Raw genomic sequence first — 26,931 nt, forward strand, 5'->3', positions numbered from 1 at the left:
CCTCATCCTCCCTCGTCCTCATTTCGCTTGAATTAATTGAGATCTCATTTTTGTGAGAAAGCTCACAGGAGGGCTGTGTGAGGAGGGAGAGAAGAGCGATAGAAATAATGAGAGATACAGATTGAGATCAGTGGCAGAGGCCTAGGGGCATAGCTCTCCCAGAGGAAGGCAGCCACCAGTTTCCTGTGGGACGGTGAGGCCCTTCAGCAGAGACTTATGTCTTCAACAGTCACCGGTCACCTCTTCAGGAATGACCCATAGAGTTTACTTCAGTCAAAGTACATGTTAGACAGCATCATGCTTTGTTATCACAGCTCTCGTTGTGCAGGGTTGGGTGGGACATGACGTGATGATAGACAAACTACATGCTAAGCTAAGCGCTAAATATGTGACCCGAGGGCAAGGTAGTGTCATTGCCGTGGAAACTTAGGAAGCCTGAGTTGAACTCATTACAAATACTAGATATGGAAATAACAGGTATGATGTGCACCCACATATGCTACCTTGGCTTGAACCCTTTCAATTATGAACCATTACAACTTCTCCCAGTGCAATATTCATGAATGGTCAGATCACTCCTACAGACGTCTTGGGTTGCTGTAAGTTGAGATAAACACTTGCCGAGTTGTAGCAGCCAATCACTCGCCTCTTCCCCTCAATGTCGCTGCCTTAGCACTCAATAATTCAAAGCCTGGCTGTAATGAGCTCCCCGTAGGCCCCGTCCCCAAGGAGCCTCCCCACTGTGCCGCCACTGTAATGTAGTTATATCTCATGTCAGCTTTCAAATCAATTACATTTCTATCTGATGGCTATGTAATTGCGCCTGATTGAGTTTTTGGCACGCCAGCCAAGTGTGTGCTTCCCAAACTCAAGTCAGTCAAAACAGGAAGCTTCATCAAATTAAACTGTATTTCATCCTGATTGAGGCTGCTTGCATGATAAGCACAACTGTAATTATGATAATAATAACAATAGCAATCTGTGTTTTCTCAGCTTTGTTGATTTTTCCCCCTTGCTCTCCAGATGAAATGTTGCCCCAAGGACAATGAGCAATGCTTTATTCAAGAAGCAAAGGCTGACTTGATTGTTTGTAGCATTTGCAATGTAGTCATTAAATGTAAACCATAAAGCTTTTGTATACATTTAAGTGGTTGAAGTTTCATATAGTTTAAGTGCAGCAAACTTTTTCTTTCTACAGCACTACACTTTGTGACTGGAGCCGTACTGATCTTCACTTGTTGTGGTTAGATTTTGATCAAACATATGCCGACAGACGTCATACTGCCTAGAAATAACATGCTAAGCTCTTACCGACAGCAACTAGCTGTCAGCTGAGGTCAAAGCAATATTGGTGTATGTGTCAGATCTCGGAGCAGAGTTGTATTGACACAAGATGAATTGATAGTTGGAGAGACAGACAGGTGGATGGATGGAAAGATGAACGGAGAGACGAATGCCCACATGGCTGGATGGACGAATGGAAATACGGATGGATAGATGGATCAACTGAATGCATGCTTGGATAGACAGAGGGAATACCCTAATAGAGTAGCATTGAGATAGATGAGTAGGAGGATACTGTGGTTAGGTGCATCAGCAACTAAATAGTGATGAATTGTGGATTCTGTCAGCAGCACTAAGTATAACAGACATAGTAAAGCAGCCGGGCTCATCCATAATCAGCAGACACAGATTGTCTTCATGCCTTCTTTGGAAATAAAGCACTGAGGGCATCTACCAATCTGTCTTGCTATCCACTCTTCATCATCCCTTTTCTTCTTATACCCCCTTATTCTTGGTGTGCTTGCCCTTTAAATCTCTTCACTTATACCATTCTCTCCTCATTGTTCTTCTTACAGTCTTGCATCTTTCTGTCTCTCCCTCTCTCCAACACTGTCTTTTGTGTTAACAGCCTTCTATTTTTTATTTTTTTGCAGTGCGAGAGCCACTGGGTGCACATCTACAATCTTGCCTTTCATTTCATGGCTTCTGGAAATGGATGTTTTACTGCCTTCATTAAGGCATGCAGCAGTCAGCACCATGTTTTCCCTCCGAAGTTTAGCTCTGTGAACTACGCCATTAGAGGACATTATGGCCCCAGATTTCAGGGCACAGTGGAACACTGTATAATTTGATTAGTGTTATTAATCAAGTGGAATACCACTCCTTTCACCCCAATCTCCCTACCCTTCTTCTCCTTTTTGCCATCACAATCCTGCTTTCAAATCCTTCAGATGCCCCCCCCCCCCCTATCCAGGCACCTCTCGATCTCATGCACTACAAAACACATGCAGTGAAACTGGCCTAACGCCTTTCCTTTTAAAAACAATGATTTACCACTTGTTTTGTTTCTCCTTCTCCTCCCCCCCCAGCCACCCCCTTCACCCCTCCTCTCTCAGCTCAGGACATAAATCAATTGAGATGAAAGTTCCATAATTGTGCTTGCTGGGAGGGATTTGAGCAAAATTGCGCTATGAATTTTTTAAAGGGAATTTTTACTAGCTGTTCAGCAAGACTTGGGAGGCAAAGGAAGGTGAGGCCATGAGGATTTATGGGCCTGGATTCTTCATTACTGAAGTAATTTTCCTGCAAATGATAGTGCAGCACACTGGAGGGGGGGAGCACTGTCCGTCTCGGAGAGTAAAACCTGCTTAATCTCTCGAGGAAAGAGAGCAGCTCAGAGCTCTAATATCATCTGTAAGGGACTGGCTCTCCATTTGTTCACATCTCCACTGCAGCAGTGTATTTGTGATTTTCAGTAATTGATTGCTCACATTATTGCAAAGGGTGGCTATACAAGTTGATTTCATTACGAAGGATAGTTTTGTTAGAACTACTAGGAAACATGCTCCGGGTCGTTTTTATGATACACTGTTATGCTCACTTTATCAGACATTTTAACTGTTCAGCATGTTTTTGTCAAATTCAAAGGTCGAAAGGTAGACTGCAGTAGCTAATACTTTCTCTTTCTGTGATTAACAACCGTCATCTATTTCTTGTGTGAATGTCCATCCTGATATCGATGTGCTTTTTTTTAACCACGTTGTCATATTGTTTCATCGGCAAGGGTTTCCACCTTTTCTTTCTACCTTTTGGTCTTTCCTTTCTCCTCATTTTATCCTTCTTCAGTCCAATATGGCTGACATTCTGTCTCCATCTCTTTAGGTGCAGCCAGCAGCAGTGGCCCTACTCAAGGTTAGTGCGTCCACGATGCCAGGTCTCATTCTTTATGCTGCCTGCCGTCCACTCAATTTTACAGCTCAGTAGCTTGAGAAGCAGAAGGGGAAAATCTGCTGCAAGAAGGAGAAAGAGGGAGAGGGGAGGAGGAAGGGAGAAACTAAATTGTTGTGCACCCTGTCGCAGACTGTACGGGATCTCATTCAAGGCACACCAACAACTCAAGACAATTAGTCACTTCTGACTAGGCCAGACCTGAGACTCACTTGAGGGCCAAAAGGAGGCAGGAGGAGAGGATCCACAAGCATGGCTAAGCACTGCAGTTCCAGGAGCGACTCAGTGGATGGAAAGGAAACCTCGGGAGGAAATGGCTTTCTGCTGGAAGACCTTTGGGTCTTTTGTGCACTACTGAGATAGAAATAGCAATATCGAAGCGGGCATTAACGCACTAATAACTTAAAGATTTTTGCGTGCAAAAATACTTATCTCTGAATATGAAGGATTATAATTTGTACGGGCATGTGTTAAATAAGATGTTGTTTTCCCGAACATGAAAATAATAATGCAGTAAATATAAGTAAGCCTATAGGCCATCTATTAGTAAATGATGTGTCACAGAATGTTTTTAATTTACATTCTTTAAGATAAACGAAGACAGCATGTCAGTAGTCTGTTACGTTCCAGTCATTACATGTGGGCGGTCTGAGGTAGTCTGCACCCAATAATGAAGCCTGAAGCTTCAGCTCCCACATGCTACTGAACAAAAGTGAAGCATGACTAAGGTGGGTGGTGCGTGGAAGATTAGGGAGGGGAAAGAGAGAAAAGTTTGTCCTGGGCTCTCTGCGGAGACCCAGCATGACCAATTGAGGTGAAGGGGATGAATGAGGCTATTCACTGGGTCTAATGAAAGAGTTCCTGCTGGGCCCTGAATGAGGGTGGGCCCATCTGCACCACATAGGCGTGCACAAACCAGTGACCTCGAAAATTACCCAGGAAGCACTTTGGGACAGTCACCCCAGCAACAGGCTGGGGTTTGCATAGTAACCAGGCGCTTCAATCAGTGCCTGGCAGCTTCTTAAACAGAGCAAAGTTTTCCTCTGTATAGAAAGAACTCTGTGTGAAATCAACTCTGAGGGATACCTCCCCCAGTTTTTCTTAAAAGGGGGGAGCTGCCAATTATTGTCCCATGCAAAAACGTCCAGAAGCTCTCACCATCTTTGAGAGGTGTGGGATGATGCCCTGAGGACTTTTTCGCTCAACACAAAGATTTGTTTGTCTTAGCTACATTTGCACATGCACTGCCTGCCTGTATCTACAGTGCTGGGTGTAGGTTAATTAGGTTCAGGGCATGTATAGTGACAGATTTAGGAGGCTGTGAAATAGATCCAATTACAAAGAGTCCAGATAAGGAGTGAGATTCCCTCAACGCCCCTGGGGACTGTACATTAAGTTTACAAGCATCTTAAAGGATCTGGTTCATTGGATTTTATCTATGTTATTTGGTATAATATATTCCGTCTTGACGAGGCAGAGGCGCGCAGGTCATTGAAGTTCCATTCTCGTCTCTGTTCCCTCACGGAACTTTTGACAGCGTGAAATGACAATCCACCCCTGCACGCATCCCCCACGTCAAAAAGTAATGAGATTGTGCTGCTGGAAATATCACTACAAAGCATCAGGCCTGCACTCGGGTCTGACTGCACCTTCAAACAACGCTGCCTGCCAGCTCGCCTGCATGCTGAAAAAGAAACGAACAAAAACAATCAGAATCAGAGACAGAGATGCGGCAAGGGAAGCTCCCCACGCTGAGACAAACGAACACGCCTGGGCCTTTCATCCTGAGAGTGATTAGCCATCCGAAACGTTTTAAAACCCAGCTTTGAGTGTGTTCCTCAAACGAAGGAGTTCCATTGAGGAGTGGTGGTGAGATGTGTCTCGCTGGGAAGCGCCAGTGATCTAGTCTCTAATTGTGGCGTCGCTGACAAGGCTGGTGTGGCTGGGAGCTTTTTAAGCGGGGCTTTTTGCGACGCTCTTGTTCCCTTCCTGTCAGATCCACCACCAAAGGCACCGGGGAACAAAAAGGCCCCTCAGATTCTGTTCTTACATCCATCTGCCTATTACTTTGTGCATAAATACAGGCCTAATTTAAGACACTAATAGGCCCTGATACTGCCCTAATGTGACCAAAACTACAATTGTTGTGTTTGGTTGCAGATATGTAATATCACCTAACATAGTTATCAGTCTGTATAATTGCTGTCTTAATCCCTCTCATATTCTTTCATATATTATTGATTGAAGTCTCTCCGCTTCAGAGAAGATGCACAGTTTCTGACACATTGGTGGTAGTATCACCCTTCTTCTGCAGTAGAGTGGGAACAAAGTCATGTTCACGGTCTTTGAGCAACGTTCAGTAGAGCTGGTAGGAGCTTTCAAAATGTGGCAAAGAAAAGCTCCCGGATCCTCTACTTTTCAGAAGCCAGGTTTGAGGAATCGAAGAGAGGCAGTTTGAAGAATCAAAGAATCGGCAACAGCGGGTGTAAAAAGAGGAGGGTTTGGAGGGGTAGAGAAGAGAGGAAAGGAGTGAAACCCCAGCTCATGAAAATCAGTATTATAACAACATTAATTGATGCTGCTGAGTGCCATATGTGACGCCATATGGAGAGGCTGCCCCAGAGGCCTGCTATAATAGACAGCCCGCAGCGGTGCACACAACTTGGCACATTTACAAACAAGGGACGTCCCATTAATATCAGCCACGCAGTCCAAGCAGGAGACAGTGAGGGAGGGAGGGAGAGGGTGTTGGGGGGAGGGAGCGGGCGAGAAAATAAAGAGAGGGACCCAAGATATCTCTTTGTTTTGTTTGCCTACCTAAGGCCTCTTGTTTTTTTTGCTTTTTATGTATTCACTTCCTACCAAATTAAAAGATGTACTCTACGTGCATTCAAACACTCTCCTTCCACGGTTCCTTAATTACAGTAATGAATGTCCCCTCCCCTCTGGGTTGATCAGACCGCCCTCGGTCCACCCAACTGTCACTCCCACCACAAGCCCAGAGGTCCTTTCATCTCTCTCTCTCTCTCTCTCTCTCTCTCTCACACACACACAGACTTCAGCAGGTGAGATGATTCATTGCACCTTGACAAAGGTGGCGTGAACGAGCTCTGTTTAACCTCTTCGGTGCCTAATCACAGGGCAGCTGTTATTTACTGCTGCTGTCCATACTTTCCACTGCCTGGTGGCTCACACTCAGCACTGTCCCTCACTTACACGGCATCATGTCTTATGAGACAGACCGTGTTGATGTGGGCATTCTGCAAGAAATATTTCACTTATATCAGTTTATGGGTGGTAAATCATTTTCTTGTTATTAATTTAGAATGGGTTTAATGAAGTTCATTATTTAGATCTTCTCAGTAGTTTTATGTCACAGCTCTTAAAAAGCAAAAGACTGTTTGAGTAATAAATACTCTTTAAAAGGTACATGCAACTCATTATTATGTTCATTATACTGAATAATCTATTGACTATTGTTTCTCAATAATAATATTAATATCCATCTGGTCTTCAAATTGCATTATTTGGACAACCAACAGTCCAAAACCAAAAGATATATATATATATTGCAAGTCTAATAAAATGTTGGTTGTGGCAGCATGGCGGCTAGAATCAAGTTTGAATTCTTTGAAGTTGATGCTTTCATCCCGTGAACATGTTCTTTCTCACATGATGTGATCGTATCATTAGCCCTGTGTGTGTGAGCTGTCACAGGCATGTCCCGCCCCATGGAGTCTGGATGTGGACGCATCTGTTTTGCGCACTGCTTTCTGACTCTGATGACGTGCCCATAGCAGGGAGGGAGTTGTCAGCCATTCTGTTGAGTTTCATACAGTGTGAGGCGAAACAAGAATAGCGTACAGCTGTTTCCTCCCTGACACAGAGGGAGGCAGATGAAGAGCAAAAGAGAGAAAGGGGGTGTGGGGGGGAGAGGAAGAGCGAGAGAGAGAGAGCTCTCCGCTCTGTGATGTGCACTGATGTAGCTGCAGCTCTAGGTCAAACGCTGCCAGTGTTTTGTGTTCATCTTCGTCTCGTCTCCCCAGTGCTCCTCTAAATTATTCACAGCCTGAAGATGTGCAATGTGGCTGCCTCCTCCTTTCCTCTCTCCTTCTTCCTTCTGCATTGCTCTGTCTCTGTGTCTCTGTTTCCCATCTCCTCCTCCGTCTCTCATGTGACTGCTTGTGTCAGAGGCAATGAACAGAAGTTTCTCCTTGCAAGCTGGTTAATCCCCCCATCCCATCCCGTATCCACTCATCTACCATCAACCACCCACCTTTCATCACTGACTCCATCTCTCACACTCCTCCTTTCATCCCTGCTTGTCCCTCGCTTGCCTCTCCTGGCTGCCAGACTAGAGCCAGACGCTTCTTTTTTTTAAGGGGGAGGCTGCCAGCTGTTGGTATCAACTGCTCGGTTGCTCCGACTCTCCCCTGCATCTCTCTGCCTCCCTTCCTCTCACTTCATAGGATCCGCGATGTAGGGGTCGGGCTGATCCTCTCTTGCTGTTTTTTCTCCCGTCTCAACTCTTTAATGACTGTGCACTAATTTTATCCAGCCCAGTTGAGAGATAAACCCCAAGTGCGTAAACCAAATCCTCCGGCCAGTCGATGGCACTGATTAAAGACCGTCAGTCATTCCACCTTTAACAGACTGCCAGTCCTCTGAAGATGGAGGGAGCTCCTAGAAACCAAGGACTAGACCCTATGATGATATACACTGGAAGACGACCAGAGTTTGTTAGCCATCAGAGATTTGATCAGACTGTTTATACAGTCTGTTGAGATATATCCCTTTGTTGTCTGTGGGTGTATCAGACTATATTGCCAGCAATCTTGCAACTCAGCGAGCAGGCAAAGGATGTACCTTGATTTGTCAGGTACATTTTATTTGCTGGATTTTTTTTTTTTTTGGAAATGGAGTTTCTGAAATATGAAATACATCTATACATATATTGATACAATTATATTTTGAGTGCTAAAAAGAGGCCCAGAGTCTTGTCTGAATGTGTCAATTTATAAACCGCCTGCTTTATTTTTGTCATGTTAACTAGGAAGATGCAAGTACTAAATCCTGTTTGGACAGCAGGGATCTGAGGATGAGGTGTGGCCCTCGTGGCCACCTGAGCAGAGCGGAAAGAGCAGTTAAATCCAGTTCCACCCGTTGCCACAGGACACTCATTTGTAATTCTGTACCCTGCCTACAAAAACGTTTGATCATTGCAGAGGAGGGGGACAGGAGGTACAAGGCGGGGGGAAAGGAGCTGAAGCTTTCTCCCTCTCTCTTTGCTCCCCCTCCCCCTCCCCAAAACCCCCACGCCCGCCCTCTCGCAATTGCTGTCAACCAGTATGAATGCCCCCTCTGGCCTGATGACAAGTCGAGCGTGAAACGCTCGGCTGCCCCCTGAAATTAGCAGTAGAGCCCCCCGGCGGCACATGCTTCTCATGACCAGCACACAGTGGGCTGCCGCCAGATTCTTTTCATTATGGTGGCCTGCCAGCCCCCTGACTCTACTTTCTCCTCCCTCTTCCTCCATCCCACCCTCCCTCTCCTCCTCCTACCCCTGTGCGTCGGCCAGAGCTCAGTAAACAGCATCTGTAGTGCTCATCACATTACAGTCATTGGGAGGAGAAGGAAGGAGGGAGCCAAGCTCTCTGTGGGTGGTGCTGTTATTTCTGTGTGTGGAAGTGTCTTTATGTGTGCATACAGTATGTGATTTTGTTTTGTCGTATGTATATGCATGCATATGTGTGTACATGTTTCTGTGTGTTGGCTTGACAGGATTAGTGAGAGAGGGAGAAAATGAGAGAGAGAGCTAGTAGAAGCAGTACAGAGAGTGAGAAAGCGCGAGAGAGGAGCTCAGTACAGAGCGATGCCTGGAGGCTCAATCTGTTCCTCACTGAGCTACATCAGTGTTAGAGACGGCGGCTCGGGCCGCAGGGAAGCCTCCACTCGCTCCATCAAACTGTCAGGCAGCCAGCGGAGCTGCACAGGGAGACTCTCAGCTGCCCCCGGGGCCAGTTCAAGTCAACATCCCATTTCCTTGCCTCCTCGCCTAATTTCTCCTACGCCCCGACTTAAATTTCCAATGCCCAGTGTCTGCGGCTGCAGCTCAGCACCAGCGGGCTCGGGGCCATGTCAAAGCACTGGGAGTGTGTTTGTGTGTTGTGTGTGTGTGTGTGTGTGTGTGTGTCTGTGTGTGTCTGTGAGTGTGTGTGTGTTGTGTGTGTGTCTGTGTCTGTGTGTGTGTGTACCACTGAAGTCAGCATAGCGAGCTTGTTACAGTCACACAGTCAGAGAGAAAAAAAAAAAAGCCAAAGGGATCCTTACGAAAGACGAGGTGCAAAAATAAAAACATAAATCAGTGTAATTTTTTTACTCATTCTCTCTTACCCATACCCCCATTTTTCTTCCACGACTATATTCATAACACAGTTGTGTATTCCCTGTCCCTTTAGGTTTCTGGCAGTTTTCTTCTTCCTCCCTGAGCTGAATAAATGCTCCCTGTTCCCTCGTACATCTGCCATTACTGTCTGTTTTTTCCCTCTCCAAACTCCAAGGATCACACCAGCAGACCTGTCGCTCTGTTGCTCCCCCAGCGAGTGCTGAAAGCAAAGGTTGAGGTATTTTGTGTTGGAAAGGACAAGGCAGTCCTTTAATTTAGTGGAGAGGGGACCAGCTCTTCAGGTTCCCCCCACCACCACCACCACCACTATCCCCATCAATCTGTCCATGCACCTCCTCCCCTTCTTCCTTCGCAACCTCACCACATACTGGAAGTAAAACAGAGAGCTGCCAGGTCTCAGTGCTGTTTACATGGACTCTGGGTAATGTTAAAATCTGCTTAGTTTGGCCCCAGGTCCGGACTATATCTTTCCTCACCCTGTCTAGATTTACATGGCCCCCGCTGACTCTTCCGTTAAGTGTGTCAGCTCTGAACCAGAAGCCTCTGTGTGTCTGGCTAATGCAAAGAGCATTTCTCTGAGCTTGTCTTCTTCAATCCTCCTCCACTCTCATTCTCTCTCTGTCCTCTTTCAATGGGCCTCTGTGAAAGGAGCTTTTGCTGAAGCCATCTCTATGTTTGCACAGCCAACTCTGAGGTCCCAAGCTCAAATATGGTTTTACGTGAGAGCCTGCCTAGGCCTCCCATTCCGGTCGATATTATTTCTGCCCTGCAGAGTTTTTTCATTCCCCCTGGAGCATACATCTTCACTGAGATCAATACTTTCCTAATCCGGAGCTCCTTGGCTGACCCAGGGTAATCAGCTGACTTCCCATGCTGCCTGCTGGGGAGGTCAAGGTTCAAATGGCTGGATAGATTTTATCCTGTGATCAAATCACTTTGCTAGGTGGTACTTTCAGATACAGCTAGTGGTGTCTAGAGTGATCACCTTTTGTTTCTCTCTGAGTTAAATGCTGTGGTGATGTGTGAGCCTTGGAAACCCTAATATTAATACAGCAGCTCCGCTTAAGTTCCAAAAGCTTTAGTTCAGGTGCACAGTAGCCATGAAACTGAAAGGTTATGTGAATCATCCAAAGATATTCCTTTTGTTATTTGACTATTCTGGTGTTAGTCCAACCCACTTGCATGCTTACGCACGCACACACACACCAGCATCAACACACTATTCCCTCAACTTTGTAGCAACTCGTGGCTTAATATATTTGTCTCTGAGGTGGTGAGAACGTGACGTGATCAGAGCGTGCAACAAATTGTGAAAGCTCATTTAAGGCTCCACCCTTCGCCATGAGGCCAAGGAGATCTTCCGATATCACGCTTATGTTTTAGGCCTGGTAATAGGTCCTCGCAAGCCTCTGCTTCCACACCCCTCAGAATGGCCACTGCGCCGACGTCCCAACACCTCATCCCAGCATCCGCAGGAGGGAAATTGCAGGAGGAAATTGGTGTTGTTCCAGAAGTATCTGAAACTGCTTTGGTCCTCGACAATTTAAATGGACCATAACCCCCTCTGTGTGCTCTCAGTCTAGGAGATTTGGATTTGTCGGTGCTTGCTCCTTTATAATCAGGAGATGTCTTCTGAGTTGAAGCCATTTCTCTTGTCATTATCAAGATGTCTACATGTTGACAAGGTCAGTGCAGCGTTGTTTGGAGTCCCATGAATGGACAGTTTGAAACTTGTGAATAGTGTGACATCAGCAGACAGTTGGTTGTGTGCACTTTTTCCGTTATTCCGACACTCACCATTTCATTTACAACATAGTCTTGTGGCAACACTTCTTACAATGACTTTGACAGGCAAGGATTTTGGTTTTGCCTCTATACAGTTTATTTATTACTTTACTTATTTTGAATAGGAACAAACAGCTGCAGTTGACTGCAAGCAGCTCTGGAAAAGCTTGTTTTGCCAATTTCTTTCTAGATTTCCTTCAGCAAGTACAGGGTTGGGATCAGTATTCAGGCAGACAGTCGTTGATGCCCTCACAGCATTTGTGTCGCCGGGGCAAGTTCCTCCTCTTCTCCTCTCGCTGTCGCAGAGTGTGACAAGTGGAACTGTGTGATTAATTTGGCCAGTCGTTTTAATGTGCTCCGGGATGCGCAACGCTTATTGTCGTCCCCTCACACATCTTTCGTAATCTGCCGGAGAAAATGTACAGGGGAATCGAGACATCCATCCCTCCTTCCCCCTCTTGTTTTTTCCCCTTTTGCTGCCTCATTGAAGGGCTGAGCTACAGGGTCGTCATGGAGGCCAGTCCAGGTCGAGGCCCGGCCCCAGCCAAGGCCGCTGGCGGAATAAATCTCCTGTCTCTGAAGTGTTGAAAGCTGTGTAAATGTCAAACACATCAGTCTGATGTGCTGGCTGAGGAGGGGGGGGGGGGGGGGGGAGGGGTAAGAGGGTTGTGCATGAGCCATCCGGTGAAGCTGGTCCCCTGTTACCCTTCCTAGCTGGCGGTTGCCAGGTGCAGATGTTGCTGCTTGCTCCCTGCCTCTGAAGAGCAAGCCAGTTTATTTCTCGTTTGTTTAGTTTGTGAACATCTATGAGAGACACAAGCCACTAGGGGCTTGGCTTCTGTCCGCAGCTTAGTAAGCTTCATATCTCTCCGATTTTAACAATGTCCCCTCTGAACACCAGACATGCTGTTGAGGGAGTTTTCTGTGTGGGTTTGTGGCTTTGCTTTTTCACCTTTTGGTTTTCTTGTTTGTTTTTTTACTTTATTTTTTCACCCCGTGTAAATATTCAAAGAAGCTTAGGGAGCAAAATGACGTGGTCCTCTTCTTACACCCATGCACTCACAAATGGTTGATTGTATTATGACTTTGACTCGACCAAGTGTAATAGCCCAACAGGGCAATCACATACAATACTGACAAAAACTGCTCGAACACTACCTCCATCCGTCCATCCCTTCATCTCTATAGCCTCCCCCCTGCCTGTTCTTACTGTTGTTTTGTTCCCCCTTTCCACCTGCCTCCCCCTCCCCTGCTGTGCTGTGTGTCTCTCTGTCTGAGCCCTAGCCAGTAGTCCTCTTTACGCTCTGCTGCAGTGCATGCTTCTTGTAAAAGGATAAGCACCATGCTGTGCTCTTTTGATATTATTTTTCCTCCTCGCCAGCTCCAGCCCTGTGAGGCCTCATCTCTAGTGTCATGGCTACTGCTGCAACAACAAGGCCAAGCATGCACCCAGGGAATAGAGCGAGCCAGTTGTTCATCTCCATCACCTGGGGTTTAAACTCGTCCCCAGTGATAGAGAAGAACTCATAACTGCTGTGAGACCGAAGTCATCTGTTCAGCTGCATGCTAAGAATACATTTACACCGGTTTCCCGGGGTTAGGGCGAAGTTGGAGATTGGATCAATTTTCCTTTTATTGTAATTCGTAGCCGGATCAAGATGGACAGAAACATTGTTTTCAATGTGATTCACCACCAGAGTGGTGAACAAATGGGTGGTGATTATAGGTTGTGATGTTCCCCTAACAAGCAGTATAGAAATGGCTGACAATTCATTTGTCTGGAATCTGTAGCCTGAATGGGGAATTGATTGACAAGAAGCCTAAGCCACTTCCTCTTGTTAACGCCCTGCACTCTGTAATGAAGGTCTTTTCACAAGCAGAAGCAGTACTAGTATTATTAATATAGAACACGTTATCAACATTGTTTTTTAAATGTGGAGCATATAAGAGAAGACATTTGTTTTGTATTTCTTTCAACCATATTTACACAAGCACAGTACTATTTTCTCAGTATTATAAGGCACCTTTCCTTTGCTTTCACACTTATTTTCTTTATTCTCACTGACAGGCTCTGGAATCATAAACAACAATCACAAGGAGAAAGACTCATATTGAGCATATACTTTTACTGTATTATCCTGCAACAGGTGTATGCTCTTACTTCATGTGTTGTGTAGGAAGGCTTCCGTGGGAACAATAGGAGCTCAGGCATTTCTCGACGTTGTTATTCTGAAGATAGAGATGCGAACAACAATACACCCTCCTGAATGGCCGAGCCACGGTGTTCTTCTCTCACGTCTGCCAGCAAAGACTCCAGCTGTATCCCTTGTCTTTGCAGAGTAGGATGAATCACGGGGAATGGAAGCACCCCCACCACCACCACCACCACTTTCCTCTCCTGAGAGATCTTGGCCACTGAGCCCTTGCACTGATTACTCTCGTTACTTAATTATACATTTGGACCCACCGCAATCACAACAAAGGGCCGCTGTGCCTCCATTGACCCAGCTCCCTCCTCATTGTGCCCGGCTCTGAAAGGGAGTCAAACAAAACAAAGAGGGTCCACTTAAATATGTTGCCACAGGGACTTAATTGACAGGTTGAAGGCAGTTTTTCACAGGGGGCCCTCTCCCTCTCGATGTGGCTCTTCGCTTGAATTGCTCTGCTCGTCATGCATCCTGCTGTGAGGTCCAGTGGGACTAGCCTGCTGCTCGACCACTCCGGTTTCCACAACGTTGCCATCTATTGTGTTGGGGGAGAGAGCTACCAGCCAACAGCATTAAGCATTTAGCCGAGAAGCGGAAGTAAGGATCATAGGTCGGATTTAAGATGAGAATGTGCTCATGCTTTTCATGAACATTGAAGTTTGTTTCAACCGACAGGATGGCATGTGTGTCGTATGTACTGAAAAGGAAACCAGGAATCTAATGTCAGCTGGGATTATTGACTTTACCTTAACTTCACACGTTCTAAAATGCAATTTCCAGTATAAGTGTAAATCTAATAATGTTTTTTCTGCTTGTCAAGGCTGTGGTGCTTGGTATCTGGAGTATTCTCATCTATTTGTCAGTTACAAGGACGTGTTTCTCTTTTTCTTGTTATCTCTAAGGATGCCCATTCTACTCAAGATATTTGAGCCTAATCACTTTGAATTTGAATGGAGAAATTTAATGTGAAGAAAAAGAAAAAACATTTCACTTTTTGTGACTGAATAGAAGGTGATTTGGCCTTTGGCTGTGCTACACAAGGCATATTTCAGAGTTCATCCTCTCTTGTTATTTAGTTTCTTTATCCCGGTAGAAGTCTGACATAGAAATTAAAGACTGGTTTGACAAAGGCGGATTTGAAATACCACACTTAATAGGCACTGTGTTTGAGTATTCAGTGAGTCCGAGCTCTGTGTCCTTGAGATACTATCGTCTAATTTTAAAGCGCTCTTAAAAGGCTAAATGACAAGCTGCAGCTGAATGCAAAGTCATTGAACAGACTCTTCATAATAGAATCCAGTCTATAGTATTATTCCTTTTTCATCTTTTGTAAATTTACAGCATTGAATTTGCAACAGAAACACCAGAATGGCGTTCAATGCGGCTGTGTCGCTTTTAAAACATGAAAAAGTCTCTTAGACTACCGCACTCTCCTTTCCCTCTTCATCCTCTGCTGTTTGCACTGAAAGCTGTCAGCGAATGAGAGGTTGAACACAAAAATAACATCTGCACTGATTATGGGCTACTGGGGGGAGCCAAATGAATAATTCCTTATATTTCCTGTGTCTGTCTCTTTTCTGTTACAGTGTGACAGTGAGAGTGACATTGACGACAAGGTAAGACTGCTTTTCCTGTGTTTATTCACTCCCCACATGAAGTGGCTGAGAGTTGTGAATAACAAATTTGAGCACCCAACTAAAGAAAGGAAACAGTTGTAGCGTGTTGTTGGCGGAAGAAGAAAAGTGGTAAAAGACACCGACGGTCCCAACACTGCTGATCATCTACGTCTCACGGAGCAAGAATGTGACAAAGAGAATATAGTACAGGAAGAAGCTGTTTTCCGTGTTAGTTTTCTGCTTTGCAGTGAAAAAAGACACAACAGCTTCTGATTATTTATTGATTTATTTTTGGAGCACTTTGTACCTGAATACTGTGTCTTAAGTGTGAGTGTTTGCTAAATACAGTATTCTTAATCCCATAGTACATACCACCTTTATCTGCTTGTTTCTTTAATATACTACATAGTGCTATCGTAGCTCCACTTGATGCTGTTTATATAATTATTTGTAGTCTCACGTTTGAGAGTTTTGCAATAAGTATGTTCCAGCCGCAGAAAAAATCTTGTTTTTCTTAAAAATGTAGGTCAAACTTCGGGAACCGATCGGGTTGTTTCTTTGTGCCTAATCCTCCTTAATCAAAGATGGCGACCAGAAATGATATTTGTGCAGTTTCCATTTTTGCTTGGCTGACGTATGGAGAATCAATCACCTTATGGGACGGTCTTTGAGGTTCGTCAACAATTATTTAAAAGTTAGGTTTACTCACAAGGGCTACATAGTACTAGAATGTAATCGTCAATAAAAAGACTCAAATATAAACATAGAAAACAACTTATCAGCGACACAGTGAGCTAAAAAATAAATAAAAAATAGGCTAATTATTTTTGCAGCGATGTCATCAAGTTTAAACCGTTTGACAATTTGACAGATGTAGTCTATCAGTTTCACTTGTGTATATTTGTTTATCCCAGACTTGGAGGTGGTTGTCTGATGGCAGCCACCTGGTTACAAGATGAAACGCCTTTGGGGAACCTTGCGCATTCTAATTCCTCCACAGTTTAGCAATTACTCCCTGGTAAATGAATGAGATAGCATGCCTAATCTCCTGTAAGCCTAGCTCCCAGTTCTGTGGAAATGTCTGCAGCTCTCCTTATAAATAATACATTGATAGTAGGCCCAATTTGCATTAACTGTAGCCTGGCAAGTCAATAGGCTTTTATCTCTTCATTGAAGCGAGAAGGAACCGAGGGCGCTAGCTAGTTGACACGACGGAGAGACGTAGCAGGCCTGTCAGTCTCCATGCGGCTCCCTGACATCACGGAGGGGGGGGGCGTAAAGTAGGAGGGAAGCTCTCAGAGGGGTTTCCTTTTCAGTGTTTTGTTTTCCCTCCTGCTCTACTAGCTCCTTGAGTCTTGTAACAGTTCTATATCGTGTCACAAATGTTGACATTTAATATATAAAAGTTTGATACTACGAGGCTAAACAACCCTACAAAAAGAAAGAAGAGGGGGGGGGGAACTTTTGCCGAGGCGCTTTTATAGAAATAGCTGTGTGGCGATGTTGTTGGTGAGGTGTCTGTCTCTGTCTGTTCAGAAAACAGCTCCATATTTGCAATTTGGCACCAGGTATGTTTTCCAGTTTATGTGGGCCTGGACGCAGTTCGACACACGCTGGACTGTTAGACGTTGCTGCCAAGCTTTCAGCTGTCTGATTGTTCTGTACCAATTACTGCACAGTCCACTGTCAAGAGCCAGACTGCAGCTTCGCCTGCTCAGGCTTTTCTCTTTTCATACACTTGTGATGGCATGAAGTGGTATTTTAGCTTGCCAACCATTACAGGTTCATAAAAAGAAATACTGAATGCAATCTGTGAAAAGGCCTTGTGTCATTTCACTAATGCCACTTTTATTACAAGTTAGTACAAACATACTAAATGGACTGTATGTTGGGGAAGAAATGCAATAGAATTCTCTAATTATGATGCCTAATCAATGTGATATCAAAATAAATACTGCAAATAAAATAATGTAATTGTAAGTATGAAAGTTGTTCAGTTATGTTGGCTTTAGTGTAAAACAACTGTTAATTTTCAGTCCTACATTGTTTGCTGGCTCTTTATGTATCTTCAAGCTTTGGTCGGAGTTCTTGACCTGAACCTTACGTACATGCAAAATGAGTGTCAAATCAAAGTAGAATAGCCATCCTCTTCCTCTTCTAAAACTTCTTTAACTACATTCCATTATGATGAGTAATAACTAATCTTTCCCAGCATTGAGCATTAAGAACCTGTCATGCCCAACATAGCAACCCATCATCATAGCCACATGCTCTATTTGAAAGCTTATTAACCAAGTAAGAGGCCCAAAGGTAGGTATTTATACTATCCATTGTTCCAATGATGGCCATGCTCCATTCTGAGGAGCAGAGGTATTGAACAAAGAAAAGCTTTCATTCTCGGCCAACAGGAAATGTAAAAGAACAGCTGCATAATTCCAAAACAGATTTTACTATTACTAAATCTTGAAAATATTCTGTTTACAAGAGTGCGAGACAAAAAGAGCATCTGGCTAAAGCAGTGCTGACCTTTTCATTCCTCTGAAAAACATAATTTCATAATTAGGGTGATGATGAGAGTTGCGTATCATCCACAGCGAATCGCTGAGGAAAGGACGACTGGGAAAAAAAATACTTTGACAGGCCATCACCAAAAGATGAACATTTTGGGTGAAACACTGTCATTTGTAATTGCCCGCACTCGACAGCAATCGTTTCCTGTAACGTTTTGCTGAAACAGGTGCCAGCTCCTCCCGTATCTTTCCAACGAAAACAAAGACTCCTTTCACATCAGATTACCAAACACCTGAACACCCACATTGTCAGTATTTCACAGATTAACTTAATTAGAATATAGCTTCCAGGTGTGCCCCCCAGGGGGGAATCAGTTACATTGTATTTTAAATAAAACTGACGAGTTGCTGCACCTTGTGAAGCTGGCTTTTATCAAAGCATTGCGACAGCATGCAGGGATGTGTTTCCAGAACAGGTTCGACTTGAATGCGTCTGAGATTGGCCAGGTCACCTCCAGTTCAGGGCCTGGAAAGGGGATCTTTTTGGTGGATTGGCCTCGCAAGCAAACAGAATCTGCGGTTTATGTTCTCATGACTGGCATTTCTTCTTGGGAGGCCTGTCATCTGATGTCCAAGATGAAATGATGTTCGACAATGAGAAGTATTCAGTGTTTGGAAAAAGATTACTCCGTTGACCTTGAATTGCCTCACTTATGTCTTCACCCTGGAAGGGGGGGGAAGCCACATAATTAAGTATTCCTTATGGGTAATCAACAGACTTTCCAGTTTTTGGGCATAGTCATGCAAAATCAGATGCTCATGAAGGAACTAACCACATGTTGAATAAACCGCTTGTCCAATACAGGGACTAAGTGTATTCGAGACTGTTTGAGGCTGTGCTGGAACTGGCTGTGCTGGAACTGGGAACATCATTCATTCGTTAATCTTGATCCACATATTTTGAGCCACTTAATGACTGTGTGACTAAAATGTATTGACATGCCCCCAAACACGTGTTAGCTGTTTTTGTGTTTCACAAAAAATGTGTTGAATGGTTGTGCTTGTGTAATGTATCTGTGATAACAAGATCACAAGGACAGTGTTAGATATTAATGTGAATGAGAGGTCTTATTTAATATGCTTCGTAGTTAGGTGTTTTTATTTGGCTCGAGGGTCAGCTTATTTATTTAACTTTGTGAGATGTGTGTTTTATCTTTTTTGTTTTGTTACTCATTTATTGTTTAACATACTTACAATGTGGTAAACTAACTTAGGTCAAGCAGTTTGGTGACAATCAGTCAAGACATGTTGAAATACCATCCAAGCTCCTCCCTGCTCCACCTGTAATCTACTAACCTCTGACATGTGTGAGATACTCCAAGTCAAAACGTTCATTTTCCTTTCATTGAAGAGGCAGAGAAAGAAATAGAGCCTGACACTTCTACTGAAGTGTCATCGCTATCCTATCTCCTATCCTATCTCCATTTGGCCCCACTTTTTCATCCTCACCGGCTCCTCCAATTTCCTCTGTATTCTTTCTCCTGTGCAAATAATACAGTGTACGGAGCGTTAGCACGAACCGCTTATATTCTCTGAAGCCCTTAACACAGCCGCCTTGTGTCAGGTGCTTTACCACAGCCGCATCACCATGGCCACAGCGGAGGACACCCAGGTCGGCTAATTCTATTTGGTCCTATTTGCCGAGCAGTCACTCAGCAGACAGTGTATCTGTCTCGGGGGGAGTCTCCAAGGACCATTACCACATCCTGTCTATGAGCTCTTTTATGGCTCCGGTGTACTCATCTGCCAGGGCAGCGCACGGGCTCTGATTGACACATTAATTCCTTCTCTACCCCCTTATCTTCCTGCTGTGTGCAGAATGAATGCCATATCACCGCGTCGGAGAGTCTCTACCGGCTTATCGGTAATGGCTCGTCAGCTAGTGGTATCCTCCCAGCTGATGAATTTGCGAGGGGGGGGGGTGGGGGTTACACTCTGTGAAGTAAGCAGTACACCCCCAACAAAAAGCAAGCAAGCAAGCATGCTTTGGGGATTTCAGACTTATCCGTTAACACCGCCGCTACCCTCACCTCTCTATTTCTTCTTTAAATGCTCATCCTCCTGGTATATCTGTCATCACCAGTGTTGTCAAATTGTACTTCCTCCCCTCCGTCGCCATCTTGGCGAAGGAAAGCGCCAATAGTAAAATGTATTTGTGTATGTATGTTCCCCCTCCTTCATACCGCTGCTTTGTAAGATCCAGATTGGTCTCCGAGAGTCATCATATTCAATAACAAACAGGCCACCCACCAGGCAACGTTTTTTTTATGGACGGAAAAAATGGACCGGCTTAATGTTTCTACACAAGTGATCATCCGTCCTCATCTCTTTAATGAAATTAGATTAAGTGCACCTGGGAAAGAGCTGAGAAAGCAGAATGCCTCGCCACCTCCTTTAATCTAAAACCAATTTGCCCGTAATATTCCTTTCCCTCCAGCTTGGGATTCGCCGGCCTCAATTCAAAATGGAGGAGGAACGAGATGAGACCAGAACTGACTGGTTGCATTCAGCTCCCACAGGCACTGTGAAATTAGAACTGACACCGGCAACACAGGCCTTAATATGGAGATGTCATTTTTCTCCTCTTGCTTTTGTCTTTCCCTCCTCCCGCTCTCCCTCCTTTTCTCTCGCTCAGTTCCTTCCTCTATTCACCACAGTTTTCACTTTGTGACCAAGGGTTCATGTTAAGATTAGAGCATGCCATAATCTACTTTTTAGACGATAACTTCTAACTTTGTAGATTGGCCAGAAATAAACGGATCATGGTGTTCCTCACATCTAGCTATTGCAATGAACCTGGAAACATTTATCTGTTTAATTTATATTGAGCCGTTTGCAACATGCTCTCATTTCTGGTCAGCTCCAAATCCTGTGTGTTCTGCAGGCTAATGTTTCTTTCCGTGGTTGTCAAGAGATACATCTGTTGTGCATTTAGAGCACAAGTATGCGGTGATCAGGGAGGACATTTTGATTTGCCTCTGAAGTGAAGAAGGGCGCCTTAAGTCTTATGTGATGTGTGTTTGTCTGCGAGCTTGGTGTGAAGTGAGTGTAAGGGCAAGCTCAGCGGTGAAACCAAGCCCCAGTGCATGTTGGGAAGAAGAGGCGTGATGACAGAGTAAAACTTGGAGCTTCTGCAGGGCCAGCCAACTGACATCAGCAAAGACTGCTTGTCACTAGCGATGCATGTCACATGGAAATGCAGGGACAGTCGACATGGCTGTGGCGTCATTGATGTGGCACGCAATAGCCCGGTCCAGATTATCTCTTAAAGGTTAGCGCTGATGTCGGCATTGCAGATGAAAATAGAAGGGTTGTGGCAAGCAAAACCACGCCAGCCACTCAGAGCCGGGGGAGGTGTGAAAGCATAACATGGCATCAAGACTGTAATCTTCTTTCACTTACTGCCTCCTTTCACTGAAGCTGTTTGTGTTGGCAGAGAGTGTTAATAGAACAAATAGCCGTCCCTTTGTTCTGTTACAATCACAACACACACCCGACCCTCTGACTTTGAAAAACCAGTGCTCTGCTAACGCGTTTAGAAAATCCTGTCACCACTCAGCGATGTTCAACAGCTTGTGATCATACTTATTGAGGGACTTATTGTTGCCCCGATGAACACAAGGTTTTGGTATGTGTTTTTTCCTCCACCTCAACCAGATCCGTTTTTAGAGGTGGTTTTCCTCAAACACTGTTTTTCCCACCTGAGAGCCATGGCTCTCTGAGAGGAGAGTTTTTGCAGTAACGGTCAGGTGAAATGCTCGATTGCACAATTTTCTGCTGGAGATCTTGTCAGTTCAATGATACACTGATAGAGAAAGCATGGCCTGCCACGCTGTGAAGTATTCCTCCAGCTGCGGTGCCACATTCATCCGTAGATGAAGACAATTGCGCGGCGTATAGTTTGATGGCTCCACTGTTAACAGATGGTCTTTAGTCATACAAATGAAAGTTCAAATGTATTTCGTTTGAAATTGCATTTATCAATATTTCCAACATTAGCACGAAATGAGATTACTGGGTAATGTTAAGAGGGCTGCTGCTTTTATTGGTTGCATAATGTCTGGCCTTCCTTTCAAAATAATTAGATTGCGAAACATAAAATCAATCAGAAAACCTGCTTAACCTGAAGTCACTTTATGCGTAATATGTTTTGAGTTATGCACTTTTACAGCAGTTAATGAGCATCCACTTAATAGCAGGTATAGCATAACACATAGCCCTGAGAGTAATTTCAGTGCAGATGTGGGATTCAAAGTTAAACAGGTAGCTAAAGTGACTAACCTTGTGCTCAGTGTGTGTCCACTGTGCTCCAAAGCAGCATGGCACTCTCTGTGTTTTTCAAAGGGCCTGTGTTTGAATAACAATCCAAGCACTATATATATTTTTCCACATGAGTAGTAAAAGTAAAATTAACTCCATATTGGGTGTGGGAGTTCTGTGGACAGAGAAAAAAAAAGACACAAATGTTTTTGTGTACGTGGATGTATGATTTGAGTGTTTCTGATCGTGCATAAACATAACGTCTAAGTGGGTTTTCATTCAATAAACATGGTTGGACTGTAATTACTTACACATTTCTTCTGGCTGGAAATGCAAGACAGACTTGATGTGCGTTTAGAGCTGGCACAGCAAGACTCATGTCTGTCCCAGCCTTGGCTTGTCTGACCAAGACTTCCTAATGCAAGAGGACTTGCTTTTTCTCCACAACAAAGGGCATATATGCGATCATGGATAAATATAAAATTCCCTGTTGTTATTAGGATTCAGTGCCATCGGAGATACAGTTTCCCTAAAGCGGCGTTGCTTCCTCTCAGGCCAGGAATACATCAGTAAGTGGAGCTTAGGTCCACTGTGACTGTGAATAAATGCTTAGAGAGCCTCAATTCCCTCCTCAAAAAAGAAGAGGCCAGTCAGCTAAGGAGTATGCTAGTCATATTTTTTGTATAAAATTTAGAAGGAAAATCAACACGCATTAATCATTAAGTCACTGGTCCTTGTTATTTCTCTGGGCTCTGTATTCTGTCTCAAAAAATGTCCCGAAGAAAGCCAAGTTTCACAGTCTTGCATCTTTATAAGGGGAGGATCCTTATAATAGTGATGATGGACAGTAAAGGAAGAGAGCACTGAGTATGAGCCTCTCTCCCACCCACAGAGAGAAGCATATTCCATCTTTCTGTTGCTAACCACTTGAGCATCTCCAAGTCAATCTAAACACTCGGATGCCTGTTGATGGGCCGGCGACTGCCAGACCTCAAGCCCTGCAGGCCCTCACGTCACTTGGGCTCTGGAGGGAACTTTCCGTGGGCGAATGTGTATGTGATGTGGAAAGCAGAGAACCCCGGAGAGCACGCTGAGATCAGGCCCAAACACACACAGGGGCCAGCTGCCTTTAATTAAGCCAGAAACCCCAGCCTCTGCAGTTCCTTATGCACAAAACCTGTCTGCTTTGATCTGCGCCAGCCAGGGGAAAAGGTACAGGGCTCGAAAGATTACAGGGGAAAAAATAATTATTGTATCAAAGGGTGTTCCATAAAAGTTAACAGGGGGATTTTTAGGCTTAGGTGGCAGCGGGAAAGCAGGTATTAACGACGGCTGTCACTCATGTTCATTTGCCAGTTATTTTCCCTTCGCCTTTTCAGTGAGCTTTAATTAGTGGACACACCTGGTCTCTCTCCAAAATTAACCGGAGAACTCTCCCTGCCACTTTAGTTTTTATGGACGCAGAAGATCAATGCTGAGTTTTGCAGGGCGCAGTGGCACAACTGAAGCGGATATGCTTATCGGTTTAGGCTTGACTCGGAAGACGTACTGCAGCTCTTGGATATGTATGATGCCTGGAGCCACAGACAGAGGCCAGCATTAAAACTGTCCCCCTGCCAAGCACCACAGACGCAGGCAGCATGGGCATCCATTAAATTAATTTGACTTCATTAGTGCAGACCTGCTAGCCCTGGGGTGTCCACCGAGATGCCAGGGGGTGGGAGGTAGGGGGGTGGTGGTTGAGTGGCATCAGCCGCTGTGCTCGGAGGAGAGCGAACACATGGCACTGACAGGCGGAACATGGCCCCAGTTCTTACACCGGGACGGCTGCCAAACAAAGGCAACATGCGTCACTGGCTTCAGGGGAGCTCAATCAACACCCGGTCGGAGCATTAACGCCATGCGCACCGCGCCACATCAGTGAGGAGGCCGCGGGTCGCTGGGCAGTCTGCGAGTCATGCGTGTGCACACAGTGAATGTGGCAGTGTGATATGATACAGAGACACTGCCAACGGGTTGACCTCCTGCCATCACCTTTGTGTCTGCTGCCAGAAAAGCTCATGTTATTAGGTTACAAAACTCACAAGTACCCGTGTTAGGGGACTTATAGCAATGAAATATGATGTTTTATATACAGTAGGATATTTGTTGTTGTCTTGGAATGCAAGATGATTCTTCTATGCATTACTCAGCTATAGTTTCACCAGTGGAAATTCAAACTAATTAAACCACAGGAAGGACTGTGTTTTTTGTTGACATAATTTCAATCTGAGCACATTTGTTTACAAAATACTCATATTCCGAATGGGAAGTAGTGCCATTTCTATGATTCGAAGATGACGTTTATTTCATCTTTAGCTAATAGACCTGGTTTTGAAAATAAATGACCTTACTGCGTTATTTTTTCTGGATCTTTTCAAATCTTTTCAGCCCAGTTGCATCCAGACACCAAAAATAATACCACCATAGTCGAGGTTGGCCTGATGAGTAGCGTGTCCTTCTTGTTATTCTATCCTTTTTGCCGTCCCTCTTCAGCTAATGTGAAATCCACCGGGTAATTTAGCGAGGTTACGTTCTTTGCTAATAAAAGCCCCATCACAACCTGCAACCTCCCAGTCCCACGCCTGCTTCTGTAACCTCTAGGCAACCGTTGCCAGCTTCTGGAGCTGACCATAGCTCTGCAGGGAGTGTTGCACCTGATAAATAGAGAAGTGTGGAAATAAATAAATAATGGGAGGCATTAAGTCCGCATAGGACTGGAAGGTAGCCCGAGGGTGGTAAGTGTTCATTCTGACAGCAGCGAATACTTTGATCAGAGGGCCCCGTCTGAAGATCTCTTCCACATCTGCACAGGGGGAACGAGCTGTAAACTGCCAAGAAGCATTTTAATGACAGTTGGATTATAAAATGAAAGAGAGCTCCAGATGGCAGGCAGTGCAGCGGCTGCGGTTCCGGGGGAGACTGTTTAAACTGCTTTTTTATTGATAAAATATGGGGTGAAAAATTGCGCAGAGCTTATTAGGCATCCCGCTGTGATGTTGCTCAGCTGGCCAAGCTGTTCACCGTGGCCCCCGTCCAAACATGCCTCCATACATTTTTAGCATTTTACCTTTATAACTGTAAGATCCCTGCATATTAAGTTCACCCTGGCTGCCCAAAACCCCCGCCCCGTATTTGTCCTTTGAAAGACTTGCTCGTGTCCTTTTTTTTTTTGTGAGCGGCTGGATGAAAGCGATCTTAGTAGCTCGACACAGACTAAGGAGGTTGGGGGGGGGTTGCACATAGCATGCTCATTATTGTTTGCCAAAAACAGAGTTTAGCCCTCAAACAACTTAATTCCTTCATGATTTCATGAGCTTTACTCACGTAGGGAAACAATGAGACCAGCCTTATTAAATCAAGACACTGTTGTTGTGCTTTCCACCTAGATCCACAGAGTACTCATCTGGCCATTGACATTTAGTGACTGGCTGCAATCGTGGCCAGAACGGAGAAAGAGTCGGACTTAGTGTCAATCGACAAGCAAGTCGAAGCCCAAATTGCATGGATATTAATCCACATTAGAATATACTCTAATAAGAGAGTTCCTTTTAGGGCCACTGGAGAAGTGGAAACACAAGGGTTTCTTCAGTAATTAATTCCCTTTCAACGGGGCCACCTTGAGGCTTTATAATGCACCCGTTGGATAGAAATCATGCTGATTAATAAGGGGAAAAGGCATAATAATTAAATGTTATGTGATGTTAGTTAAATAAGATCATCACCTTTTGGATTAAGTGTATCCCTGTTATTTTCTCATGCACATCTTTGATCTAGAGTTCAAATTAAATTTGCTTGAGATGTGAATGGACCTGATTCAAGAGCTGGGGAAAAAATAATGGTCTCAATAAAAGGGATCAGTGAAAGCCATCTTCGCTCCATCAAAATCCATACATGTCAGATGTATGCTACTCTCTCTGCAGAGTGGGCAGCTTTTCAGCCACGCTGTGTTGTTAGCCATGCTCTCACTGCTAATTTAAAATCCATTTAGGCTGATAGGGTGGTTGACTAAAACGCTGTTGTGATGGCCTCGCAAAAGTGGGAGTCTGGATTTTTTTTTCATACCTTCAGAAAACAGGCAGCCCCAATTTATATTCCATAACTACCACTTCAAGGCCAACCCGCCGCGCCCCCATTCCACCCTCGCGCCTACCCACAGCATCAAAGACAATTACTGTTGACATCACATCAAATTACAAGTGTTGGTTTGCTTTTTTGTCTCGTTATGTAGCTTAAAACTGCCATCTCCCACCAAAGGAAGGTCCCCTCCCATCTGCCCACCCTTATGGATCTACACACACACACACACACACACACACACACACACACACACACACACACACACACACACACACACACACACACACACACACACACACACACACACACAGAGACACAGAAACACACTCACACTGAGAAACACACACACACACAGACAGACATACATCCCCTTCCAGCACAGAGAAGAGAAAAGACAGGCAGCCGACAGCCTGATGGACTAATTTGTAATTGCGAAATGAGAAAAAGCTGAGTTGTTGGACGCGTTATAATTTGACAGAGTGGCAGCTCTGAGTCGGACAATGACGCTTCAACCACAAATCTTTCCCTCCCTTTTCCTTCAAATGCGTTCTTTCTTCCCCTCCGTGGAGAATAGTCAGAAAGGAAGGTGATGCTTTCGGCACATTCTGCTGCTCCTGGCTCTGTCATATTCTTTTTCTTTCCACCCACCCCCCTCACATCCCTACCTCTCCTCCTTCTCTACTTTCACATGGATCCCATAGGATAGAATAGGGAAAGTATCTCAGAGCATTCAGATG

General features: G+C 44.7%; 1 protein-coding gene across 1 annotated transcript in view; it reads left to right on the top strand.

Annotated features, from left to right (window-relative positions):
• The window catches only part of fbrsl1 (fibrosin-like 1), a 253,704-nt gene that overhangs the window by 152,864 nt on the left and 73,909 nt on the right, over positions 1-26,931 (top strand). Inside the window, 2 exon segments of the mRNA XM_034541227.1 lie at positions 3,166-3,195; positions 15,216-15,245. Of these exon segments, the coding sequence (XP_034397118.1) occupies positions 3,166-3,195; positions 15,216-15,245 (60 nt within the window).

This window comes from Cyclopterus lumpus, chromosome 9, assembly GCF_009769545.1.
Source record: "Cyclopterus lumpus isolate fCycLum1 chromosome 9, fCycLum1.pri, whole genome shotgun sequence".
Lineage (NCBI taxonomy): Eukaryota > Metazoa > Chordata > Actinopteri > Perciformes > Cyclopteridae > Cyclopterus > Cyclopterus lumpus.